The sequence below is a fragment of the Podarcis melisellensis genome, assembly GCF_964234715.1.
Source record: "Podarcis melisellensis genome assembly, chromosome: 13".
Classification (NCBI taxonomy): Eukaryota; Metazoa; Chordata; class Lepidosauria; order Squamata; family Lacertidae; genus Podarcis; species Podarcis melisellensis.
The window spans coordinates 14,457,466-14,470,339 of record NC_138545.1 but is presented as its reverse complement, the minus strand read 5'-3'; the positions used below and the strand labels follow the sequence as shown (position 1 = coordinate 14,470,339).

The 12,874-nt window shown below is 41.0% G+C and overlaps 2 protein-coding genes across 2 annotated transcripts in view; both read left to right on the top strand.

Annotated features, from left to right (window-relative positions):
- The window catches only part of LOC309354013 (C-type lectin-like), a 96,150-nt gene extending 92,563 nt beyond the window's left edge, over nt 1-3,587 (top strand). Inside the window, exons 6-7 of the mRNA XM_081883710.1 lie at nt 72-186; nt 3,336-3,587. Coding sequence (XP_081739836.1) covers nt 72-186; nt 3,336-3,397 — 177 coding nt within the window. The 3' untranslated portion in view covers nt 3,398-3,587. The remainder of the gene's footprint in view (nt 1-71; nt 187-3,335) is intronic.
- LOC309354008 (C-type lectin BpLec-like) overlaps nt 1-12,874 on the top strand; it is a 196,614-nt gene that overhangs the window by 123,190 nt on the left and 60,550 nt on the right. The gene's annotated exons all lie outside the window — the stretch shown is intronic.

The window sequence follows — 12,874 nt, the reverse complement described above, 5'->3', positions numbered from 1 at the left end:
CTCCACGTGATCTTTGCATTGGCCTCCTCGTTTCAAATGAATGTATGATCTGTTCTATCACATTGCTGCAGAAAGGGCATTGGAAGTTTTCGGATGATGAGATCTACAATTACAAACGCTGGGATTTTAATCGCCCAGACAACCACAACAATGAAGAATATTGTGTGCATCTGCTAAAGGACACAGGTAAGCAAGCAATTTGTAGGGACTGATCAAAAAAAGGTTTCATGCCTATCACTCCATCAGTTTCAAGTATTTCAAAGGGTAGTAGCTGACTTTAAAAATCAAAATGATCAAACTCAATATACTTTGGATGGTCATTGCTATTGATGGTCCATTCATTTGAAAGGTTTACTCTGGGTATTAGTTGAGTGAATACAGTGGCAGAGCTTCATGCTCTGGCACCAGGGGGGCGGAGAGCAGGTGGGGGAGGGGCTGGGGCACATCCTGGGGGCAGGGGCGGCACTTGCAGGGCTGGGGTGCCCAGCACTAGTGGGGGGAAGGCACGATGGCACCCTGTCCGGATCGCCCTCCCTTCTCACTCCTCTTCCTCTGCCAGTGAGTGGATACACTCTCAGCCTGGTGCTTCTCTTACTAAGGTTCTCAAGTCAATATCTCTGGAGATCTGAACAGAAGTGGTCCAACTTATTGATCCTTTAGGGACATTTCCAATCATACCATGAAACAGAATCTTTTTCTGCAGTCAACCTTCATTCTTCGGTTGCATGTGATCACATATTTTGTTCAGAAAACAGCGGTTGCCAAACTAAGGTCTGGGTTATGCCATCTTATATTGTATCATGTTTCTTAACAAAATGATTAGGCTCAAACAGCATTATTATTGTTATTGTTGTTGTTGTTATTATTATTATTATTATTATTATTATTATTATTATTATTATTATTATTTTATACCCCACTCATCTGACTGGGTTTCCCCAGCAACTCTGGGTGGCTCCCAACAGAATATTAAAAGCACAATATAACATATAAGACTTTGGACTTTGAAGCCAGGTGATCAGTGAGTGACCTTCATGTGTTTCGTTAGTTCTGGGTCACAGCCCTGCTGTGAGTCCTGAAAAGTCCAGACTCACTGGAACAAACTCTGGAGTTGGGGCAAATGTTGAAAATGCTTTTAAATGCTTTTAATTTTTTAATTTTTAATCTGTGGCATTTTAAATTTGGGTTTTTTGTTTTGTTTTTTCTCTGTCGGGGGGGGGAATAAAAGTTTAGTTGGGCCTGGGGATTAGTTTAACTTTAGTATAATTATAAATTGTTTGTTGTTGTTGTTGTTGCTTTCTTCTGCTTTATTGGTTCATTGTATAGTTTGTATTCTGTTCTGAAGGTGAGAGGGTCAGGGCTGTCTGGGAGTGGGCCCCAGTCAACAGAATGGCTGGGGTGCACTTGCCGCAACCCTTTCCCTCTGCAGGGAGGTGGGACTGATTTGGACCCCCCCACACACTTAATTGATTCAAATGGTTTCCAGAGTGTAGTAGGGGATGTTTTATCTCATGTTGATGGCCTTTCAGCTGATTCCCCGGTGGCCCGCTGGAATGCGGAGTTAACCAGAGCTATCGACGGTCTGGCTCCAAAGCGCTCTCTCCAACTGCATGGAGCCTGGCAGCCTCATGGTTTTCCCCAGAGCTGAGGGTGATGAAACAATCACTGAGGTGGCAATAGCTCCAGTGGTGGAAATCGGACCATAAACGGGTTAGAGCTCAACGTCGAGCCTACAAAGTGGCAATAGCAACGGTGAAGAGGTCCTTCTTCACTGCCTCTATTGCATGTGCAGAAAACAGCAGCAGGAGACTCTTTCAGGTGGTTCACAATCTTAACAGAACCACCTTCACCATTGGGGCCTGGTAAGGACTCCAAGATCTCCTGCAATGATTTTGCAACTTTTTTGCAGGCAAACCCGCTCAGATTCGGAAAGAGGTAGACGCCATCATGGGAGCAGGGCTGGGGCAGGAGAGTGCTAGAGTCCTGTCTATTCCAGCTGCATGGGATCAGTTCCAATCTGTTACCTCCGAGGATGTGGACAGGCTGCTTGGATGAGTGAAACTGACCACCTGTCTCCTCGATCCTTGCCCATCCTGGCTCATAAAAGTGAGCTGAGAAGGGCAGGGTGATGGGCTCTGGGGGATAGTGAATGCTTAGTCAGCTGAAGCTGAAGCTGAAGCCTTAGGTCAGGGGTCAGCAAACTTTTTCAGCAGGGGGCCGGTCCACCTTGTGGGGGACCGGACTATATTTTTTGGAATGCTTCCCTCTGTGAACAAGCTTTCCCAGAACCGCTGAAAGAGGCAGTTATTAAACCGCGTCTTTAAAATCATTTTTGGACATGGCCAATCTGGACAACTATCACCCAGTCTAAAATCTTCCATTCTTGGGCAAAGTGACTGAGCAGCTGGTTGCTGAACAACTCCAAGCACGCCTGAACAACTCCAAGCATGCGGACCATTTGGATCCCTTCCAATTGGGATTCAGGCCTCATCATGGGACTGAAACTGCGGGTTTGGGCTGGGTGTTCATCAGTATGCGGATGATACCCAGCTCTACCTCCCTTTCAAATCAGAACCAGTGATGGCGGTGAAGGTCCTTTTTGAGTGTCTGGAGGCAGTTGGAGGATGGATGGCAGCTAACAGACTGAGGCTGAATCCTGACAAGACAGAAGTACTGTTTTGGGGGGACAGGGGGATGGCAGGAGTGGAGGACTCTCTGGTTCTGAATGGGGTAACTGTGCACCTGAAGAACCAGATGTGCAGCCTGGGACTCATTTTAGACTCACAGCTGTCCGTGGAGGCACAGGCCAATTCTGTGTTCAGGGCAGCTGCCTACCAGCTCCATCTGGTATGCAGGCTGACACCCTACCGGGCTGCAGGCTGTCTTGCCAGAGTGGTGCATGCTCTAGTTATCTCCCGCTTGGACTACTGCAATGAGCTCTTTGTGGGGCTACCTTTGAAGGTGAGCCAGAAACTACAACTAATCCAGAATGCGGCAGATAGACTGGTGACTGGGAGTGGCTGCAGAGACCATATAACACTGGTCCTGAAAGACCTACATTGGCTCCCACTATGTTTCTGAGCACAATTCAAAGTGTTGGTGCTGATATTGAAAGTCCTCAATGGACTCAGCCCAGTATACCTGAAGGAGTGTCTCCACCCCCGTTGTTCAACCTGGGCACAGAGGTCCAGCTCTGAGGGCCTTCTGGTGGTTCCCTCACTATTATTAACGTCTGAATCCATTTTATTCCCCCTACACATTGGGGAAAGAAATAATAGGCAATAAGAAGTAACTTTCCTTATTTCTTGAATTATAATTTTTGTTTTGAATTTCAGGTTTTAAGAAGTGGTATGATGTAAAATGCAACAACACGTACGCCTTCATCTGCAAGCAATAACTCTAAAGGAGACTTCCCTTCTCCACTGTGTTGGGTGGGAAGCTGCCTTGATATTATATGCATTTCTGCACTCTCTCATCACTTTCAAAATAGCCATTGCTATAGAGATGCCTCTTCAATTTCCCCCTTCCCTTTGAAATTTTCTTGGACCTGCAGCAGAACATCATCTTAATAAATTCTCTTCCACGCATATTTTCCTTATTGCATTGCTGTTCTGCTTTGTTCATCCATACTCACAACACAAGCATGACCATAAAGTGAGGATAGGGAAAATTACAGGAGGTCCCCGCAGCATGTGACAGTTGAGATACCTCCGGGGATATGGGGGCAATTGGCAGGCCCCCAGCTGGCTCTAGCCCACCGGCCGGCAGCCGGGCGAACTCCGGTTCTTGGAACAGCATCAAAACTGTGACTCAAGCCTCACAGACTTTCAGAGACTGAGCACGCAAGCTTGTACGTTACATTCAAGCATTTGCATGCTTCTGGAAATCTAGTGGAATAAACCACAAGTTTAACATTTATTTTTGTGCTATTTCCTTCGAGGGGGAAAAAGATATGTTTGCAAGCCTGGAATCCACTTGCAAGTCTGGAAGTCTGTTTAGGGCCATGCACCACCTGAGGCCATGTGAGTTGCTCCACAAGTGCCTTTCACAAAAGAAAGATGTTTGCAGAGCATCACACACAGAGACAGACACACACAGATAGACACACCAGATCAACTGTTCAACAGTTTGCTCAATGGGCATAGATGAAGCTCCACTAGAAGGCTTTCTTTTAGAAAAACTGCTTGCAGAGCACTACTGGTGTGAATAAAATTGAGCTGGACATGGCAGTATACAGATGCATGAGCACATGAGAAAACGGGATAAAAGCACTGGCTTTTTGATCAGTAAAACTAATGAATTAAACTCCTTGTGTTCGGGCTGCCCAAATAGATTCCCAGTCTAATAGCACAGAGGGTTGTTAGACTGATTTTTGGGCTGCTATGCAAAGGTCTTCAACCTCAAATGGATCTGTCTCTGAGGTTCTTACACATAGTCTCATACCATGTGACAAGCAGACTGATACTGTGCATTGTATATCTTTTGAATTATGAGCCCCTCTTCCGGCTACACAAATTAAAGATGATCATCTCTGGCCTTGTCTCGGTGTCTCTATCTCTAGGCAAAAGGACACCATGTGCTCCTGCAATGTGGCATTTCTCCTTCCAAGGAATATAGTTCCTTAAAACAAAGTCCTGGTTCTTTGGAATGGCCATCAGTCACTGGGACTTGCTTCTTCTCTTTGGCAACTTTGCGGAGCTTGACCTTTCAAATATCACCTCATTCTCTTGCCATTTATACTCAGTTTATACCTGACTCTGTTAAGATTAGTATCATTATCAAGACAACAAGCATATATCCACAAAATCTTCAGACTCGTTTTTGCAAAATAGCATCTGACTTATTATGGTGTGTGTGACATGTATGCACCTCGGTACAAGTCATAGGTAGGGATGGAGTGGTGATTGATTTCCGGTGAAGCCGCCATAGCAAAAAAGGAGTGCAAGGAAACCCTCTGGGGGACCTTGAACAACACGGGGGCTTTAGAGACGCTACGAAGGCTACGTAGCCCTCAAAACTCCAAGAGGACTATCTTGGGGGACAGTCCCTGGCAGTGCTGCTTGAGCTCTCCTATTTACGGACTTTAAAAGCAGGTTTGAAGACAGGTTTGAGCTGTGGCACAGAGGGGGAGGAATCATACCCCGTGTTGTGAAGCCTCAAGCTCCAAGCGAAAGCGGCAAGCTTCCAAGGTTAAATAAAGAATTAAGATTGCAAGTAAAGCTGTTAGCACTAAAGGAATGCAGCTAAAGGAGTACAGCAATAAATCTCCAGAATTCATGTGCTGTGAGGAGGAATTATTCTGGCGGTAAGGGGAAACAACGTATAAAGAAAGGCTGAGAGAGGAGAAAAGTAAGAAAGTAGCTGCCAAGTGGGTATTGCTGAGAGTCCTTGGATACAAAGTAAAACTGTTCTGAGGCAAAGTGTTGTTTGGAAGATAAAGACAAGTATAAAAGTAAAATAGAAACCTCTTTGTATCGTCCCAGTCGGAGTGCTTTCTGCCAGCGACGGGAAGGGGCTTTCTACCCTCTATTTTTCTATCCCTTATTAGCTGCCTGTTCGGGTATAAATGAAGGAGGGAAATGGCTTATAACGGAAGGCTGGGAGAGGAAAAAGAGCAATAAAGTAGCTGCCAAAGTAATTTTGTTTCGAGGCAAAACATTGCTTGGAAGATAAGATAAAGCAAAAACTGATTTGAAACCTTGCCGCAACATCCCAGTCAGAGTCCTTTGTGCCAGCGACGGGAAGGAGCCGTTCCTCTTTTCATCATTCCTTTTGCCTGTTTGGTTATATTTACAAATGAGACTCTGGACTTTATTTTGGACGTGTTTAAATAAAAAGAACATGGACTGATATTGAAAGAAGTGGAAGCACTAAATAGTGTGGCTCTGCTGAGAGTTTTGGAGGAGAATTAGAACTGTTTAAGAGGTCTCTGAACTTTTCGTCGGACTGCTTCAGAAGCATTGGCTGAATCTAGCGGAACTTACATCCTCCATTTTGCCTCCCTTCCTTTCCGCCTGGTGTTGTGCCTTCCTCCCCTTCTTTCTTTACTCCCCCACCCCTCCACTCCCTTACCTTTTAATATATACCTTTTAATATAATATATATATATATATATATATTAAAAATCCTCTTACTTTTTCTTCTTTTTCTTCTTTACTTTTGTTTTTGGTGTGTTTGTTAGTTAGCTTATCTCTTTAAGAATACTGATTGCTTATTTTGTTAGTTTATTGGGGAGGGGGAAGAGGGGGTGAGAGGGGAAGTATACTGGAACTAACTAGAAACTTCTGTTACTAACTTTGTGAACTCTAGGGGTGGAAAGTGGAATTACATCAGCTGTTGTTAATTTTTCAATTCCGCGCCCTCTAGGGGTGGAAAGCTGAATTGCATTATCTGTTAAATTGATTCAAGTAAAAATACCAAAATGAAGAAAGGAGTGGGAACACCGGCGGAGAGAAGGCATCCAGACAGGAAAATGGAAAGGAGGGAAAGGAGATTAAGGACTATGATACATTAATGGCTGAAATAAGGAAGGAGTTTAAACATAACGAAGAGTATATTGAGAAAAAATTACTGGGAATACAGGATACTTTGGACAAGAAATTGAAGGGGGAGGTAGGAGAGCTGACAGGGAAAGTAAAAGATCTAACAGTAAAATCTAAAGTTCTTGAGGACTCAATGAAGAAAGTGCAGAAAGAATTGAAGGAGACTAAGAGGGAAATGGATAGGATTAGAGTAGAGGTAAAGGAGATAAATAAATCACAGGAAGAGATACTGGATAGTATGGGGATGATGGAAATGAGAATGAAACAAGCCAATTTGAAATTTAGGGGGATCCCTGAGGAGGCAAATGAAAATATAAGAATTAAACTGATTAAGGAACTAGCAAATTGGATGGATGCAAGGGAGGAGAATATAGGATTTACCATAGCAAATGTCTTTCGAATAAAAGTAAAATCTACCAAAGCTAGAGAGAAAAAGCTCCCAGGGGACGTGGTAGTGATGTTTAACTCTTTGGAAATGAGGAACAAAATATTGAGGTTAAACTACAACAAAAAGCTGTGTATAGGTGGGAGAGCAATTATCATATTCAAAGAGATTTCATCGAGGTTTCTTCGGAGAGACATTTTTAAGCAGTTAGTAAACCAGCTAAAGAAAAATGGAATCCAGTACAGATGGGAATTCCCAGAAGGTGTATCATTCTATTATAAAGACAAGAGATTCAAACTATCTAGTCCTCAGGAACTGGAGAAATTTGCCAGAAGGAATGACAAAGAATTGGGAAGGACAGAGGGGGGGAGTTAGGGGGGGACAGACGGGAGGAGACGGAGGCAAGAGGAGGGGAAGAGGGGGAAGAAAAGGAAGCAGACGAAGAAGAAGAGTCTAGCAACAAAGACTTTTAAAGTTAATTTAGGCCTGACAACTAATTAATAATGGCTTTGAGAATACTGTCATGGAATGTGAATGGACTTAATAATAAAAATAAGAGAAATCAAATTGCACAGGTATTGATTAAAAAAAATCTTGACATAACATGTTTGCAAGAAACACATGTTGCAAGAAAACATAAAAGAGTTCTAAGTAATAAAAGATTAGGAATGGATTTCGTTGCCTCAGATAAGAACAAAAAAAGAGGAGTGGTAATATATATAAAAGAAAAATATGACCCAAAATTAATTTATAAAGACGAAGAGGGGAGAGTGATAATAGTACAAATCACTTTCCAAGGGGAGAAAATAAATATTGTTGGAATCTATGCTCCTAATGATAAAAAATCGATATTTTACTCAACATTGGGAGACAAGTTGTTAGAATTGATGGACCAACATCTGATACTGATGGGGGATTTCAATGGAGTGACTATATTGGACTTGGACAGATCAACAAGGAAAAAAGAAACGAACGAAGGCAAACTACCTAAAACTTTTTTTAAAATTAGTGGATAATATGGGACTAATTGACATATGGAGATTCAAAAATCCTACAACAAAATAGTTCACCTTTTTCTCAAACCCAAACCAAAGTTGGGGAAGAATAGATCACATTTGGATCTCAAAAGAATTAATTATGAGAGCTAAGAAAGCGGAAATTCTTCCACAAACACTATCTGATCACAACCCGGTCTATATGGAGTTAAGAGGAAAAGACCCCGGAACCTTCAGATGGAGAATGAATGAGAACTTGCTCAATGACCAAAAGATAATAAACAGGGCGAAAGAGACTGTTACGATATAGAAGCAATGCAGCTGCGAACTGCTAGCTTGAAAGCAAAACATAATGGGAATGTTGGGACTGTTCTGTGGGAAACAGAGGGACAGTCAATTCACAGTGCAAAGCACCGGAATTAGCTCAGAGTGTAATATGAGCTGTACAGGAAGTACAGGAAGTTTTTGCCACTAGACTGCTGGAGTTTGAAGAGAGCAGTCATGCTTTTGTAATGCTGCAAAGACAGAAATAAAGGAATGTAAATACGTTTCTGTCTATCTCTTTCCCCTGCCGGGGGGGGCAGGAAAGAGGGGGGGTGTTCTTCTCACGCTGAGAAGGATCGTTTAGTGCGACCTAACCTGGATCTTGCTGGGGAATGCAGCCAGGGAGGTCAACAGGAGATCAAGCCGGGTGCCTGGGAGAGTTGCCAGTTTCTCCTGATATGGGCTTGATTTCCGACAGAGACAATTGAGGAATACTTTAAATATAATTTGAATAAAGGAACACCCATAGAAATAGTCTGGGGCGCAAGTAAAGCGGTTATGAGGGGGTTTTTAATTCAGAAAAACAGCCACTTAAGAAAGGGAAGAGAGAAAAAGAAAGAAGAAATCTTAATACACCTCATGGAGAGCGAGAGACAGTTAGCATCTAAACCAGAAGATGAAACAATAAAACAAAACATAAAGATGCTACAGGCCCAATTTTCCATGGTGGTGAATCAAGAAGTAGCACGGAGAATTAGAATGATGAGGCAAAAAAATTTGAATCAGCTAACAAAATTGGGAAGTATTTGGCTTGGCAATTAAAGGAAAGGAATAAACAAAATATAATAGGTAGAATAAGGGATGGAGAAAAGATAGTGGAAGACCCCAAAGAGATAAGAAAGATGTTTCAGAAATATTATAAAGAATTATATAGAAAAGAGAAAGATAAAGATAATAGAATAGAAGAATATTTGGAAAAATACCAATTGCAACAGATTAAGGAAGATGAAAGAGAACAATTAAATCAGACAATTACAGAACACGAAATTCGGAAAACAATTAAAAAAAATGAAAATGGGAAAGGCTCCGGGGCCAGATGGCATTTCATCTAAATATTATAAAACATTATGTGACCAAATAGTTCCAGTGTTATGCGAGGTCATGAATAACATCTTAAAAGAAGGAAAAATCCCAGCCACGTGGAAGGAAGCTTACATTACCTTGATCCCAAAAAAAGATGCAGATGGCTTAGAAGTTAAAAACTACAGACCCATCTCCTTGTTAAATAACGACTACAAAATATTTGCTGATGTATTGGCGGAAAGATTTAAAAGACTTTTAAATGGGAAAATTCACAAAGATCAAGCAGGCTTTCTTCCGGGAAGACAACTGAAAGATAATGTAAGAAATGTCATAGACATTATTGAATATTTAGAGAATAGGATAGACAAGCAAGCGGCATTGCTATTTATCGATGCCGAAAAAGCAGTTGATAACATCTCCTGGAGATTTATGAAAGAAAATCTAAAAGCAATGGGAGTTGGAGAAGGGTTTGGAAAAGGAATTGAAGCCATATATCAAGATCAAAAAGCCAAACTCATAATAAATAGCAATATATCGGAACCTTTTGATATCGCTAAAGGGACTAGACAGGGTTGCCCCCGTCTCCCCTGTTATTCATAACAGTATTAGAGGTTTTTAACAAGAGGCTAAGAGAAGCATCAGAAGTTAAAGGGATCAAGGTAGGAAGTAAAGAGTCAAAATTAAAGCTTTCGCGGATGATCTAGTGCTAACATTAGAAGAGCCAAAGAGTTTACAAGAAGCCTTACAGAGACTAGAAGAATTCAGCAAGGTGGCGGGACTCAAACTTAACAAAAATAAGACCAAAATGCTGACAAAGAACATGACCAAGGAAGAGATAGAGGAACTACAACAAAGATCTGGAATTACAGCAGTTAAGAAAGTTAAATACTTAGGAGTATGGATTACAGCAAAAAATATAAACTTAAACAAAGACAATTATGAGGCAACATGGAGGGGTATTAACAAGGACCTAGAAATATGGGATAGATTAAAGTGGTCATTCTTGGGGAGAAGATCCGTGATTAAAATGAATGTTTTGCCCAGAATGTTATTTCTATTCCAAACTATTCCAGTAATTAAACAGCTAAAACAATTTAAAAAATGGCAAAAAAAATTAGTAAGATTCATCTGGCAGGGGGAAAAACCAAGAATAAAAATGAAAATCTTGGTGGATAAAAAAGAAAGAGAAGGCTTTTCCCTGCCAGAACTGAGTCTATACTACGAAGCGGCATGTTTAGCATAGGTGAAAGACTGGATAAAATTAGAAAACACCGATCTCTTAGACTTAGAAGGTTTTGATAATAGGTACGGGTGGCACTCGTACCTATGGTATGAGAAGGTGAAAGTTCACAGGGGTTTTATAAACCATATAATCAGAGGATCAATATTTCAAGTTTGGGAAAGAGACAAAGACCTATTGGAAAGGAAAACCCCTTGGTGGATTTCACCAATAGAAGCTTTAACTATCAAAAAAGTCAATATGGAAGGGGGAAAAGCTACTTATGAAGAACTAATCAAAAAGACAGATCAAGATATAAAACTCAAACCATATGAGGAGGTAGAGAATTTATTTACAGGGTGGTTACAGTATCACCAAGTTAATGATCTACTAAAAGAAGATAAAAGGAAAAAGGGATTCGAGGATAAGAAATCTAAATTCAATATTGATATTCTAAAAGGTAAAAATAAATTATTATCAAAAACATACAATCTATTATTGGATTGGTATACGAAAGACGAAGAGATAAAGGAAGCTATGGTTAAATGGGCTATTGATTTCGGCCATAATATCCATTTTGATGCGTGGCAAGAACTATGGAATGTAAATATGAAATTTACGGCTTGTACTGCCTTAAAGGAGAATTTGTGGGAAATTATCTACAGATGGCATCTAAAGCTAGCAAGGATGTATAGAACAAAAAATAAGAAATGTTGGAAGTGTGGAGAGGTAGAGGGTGACCTCTACCATATGTGGTGGACCTGTAGTAAAGTGAAGGGCTTTTGGGAACTAATCTATAACAAATTTTAAAAAATCTTTAAATATACTTTTCCAAAAAGACCTGAAGCTTTTCTACTGGGATTGATTGGAAAGGAAATTTTAAAAAAGATAAAAACCTATTTTTATATGCCACGACAGCAGCCAGAAATATGTTAGCTCAGAATTGGAAAACAGACAAAATACCGAATATAATGGACTGGCAGGTTAAATTGATGGACTGCGCAGAACTGGCCAGACTATCAGGAAAATTAAGAGATCAGGACGAGCAGAAGTTTCAAGAAAATTGGAGTAAATATTTGATGTATATAAGAAACAATTGTAAATCTTTGAAGACACTGGTAGGGTTGGAATAACTCTTAATAAGATATATAGAGTACGTGATATTAGAATTTTATTTGATACTTACCAAAGAAATGGAGGGAAGTCAGAGGCATCATAGAGCCTAAGTTAAATATGTAACCTATATATGTGTAATTTATGAATGTATGTATGTGCACTGAAAATCAATAAAAATTTAATTTGCAAAAAAAAGAAGGTAGGGATAGAGTGGCTATACTACTGATTTTTGTTGTTCTGGGTATGATATGTGATGCTACCTCTTCATTTCTATTTATCAGGACAGCTAGATGGAACTTCCATCTTAAGGGTCAGTAGACGTCTGATTACAAGTGAGATCCTCCTCCCTAGTGCTATTTTTCTTGAAAAAGAGGTGCTGGAACTCACCACAAACACCTCCCTTGCTCTCTTATAATGGCAAAGGCACCCATCTGAGAGGTGCCAGAACTGAGTTCTGGCGAGTTCTGGCTGGAAGAAAGCCCTGCTCTTGCCCACTCCACAAAGACACACACAGAATTCAAATCTCCATTTTTAGAGACAGTATATCTCTCATTGGCAAAAAAGAAGATGAAAAAATTGGACTCTCTTCTGGTCAGAGTTCAGGGGTTGCCAATGTGGTGCTCAGAGGCACCAGTTGCCTACCAATGCCTTTTCTGTTATGTCATGCCCCTCATGCCAGCCATTTTGTGTCATACCTTTCCAGTGCTATTTCTCTAGAAAAAGAGGTGCCCAAACTCACTATGAATGCCTCCATTGTTCTCCTATAATGGGGAAGGGCACCCACCTAAGAGGTGCCGGAACTCCGTTCCAGTGAGTTCTGGCTGGAAAAAAAGCCATGCCTTTATCAGCCATTTTCTGTTACATCACATGCAGCTCAGCAGCCATTTTGTGACTGGCACCCATGGCCCTATCTCATAATTACAGATATGTCAATTAAGCCAAAAATGTTGGTGGCCCCAACTTAGTCTATTAAAGGCACCAGCAGTTCCCGGGATTCTTTATAGGAAGCCATGACTACTAAAGTTGTATAAGAGTGCTTTAAATGTGTGGTGCGGCTCTGACTTAAGTCTAGGCAGGCTAGAAATCTTCGTGTTTTGTTAGACCAAATGGAAAAAGAGCAAAGTCCCAACCAAAGAAGAATAGCAATTTTATTTATACCCTGTCCAGGCTGGGTTTTCCCATCCACTCTGGGCAGCTTTCAACAGAGCATTAAAAACAGAATAAAACTTCAAACATACATACATTTAAAGGAGATTGGGAAATGTTTATT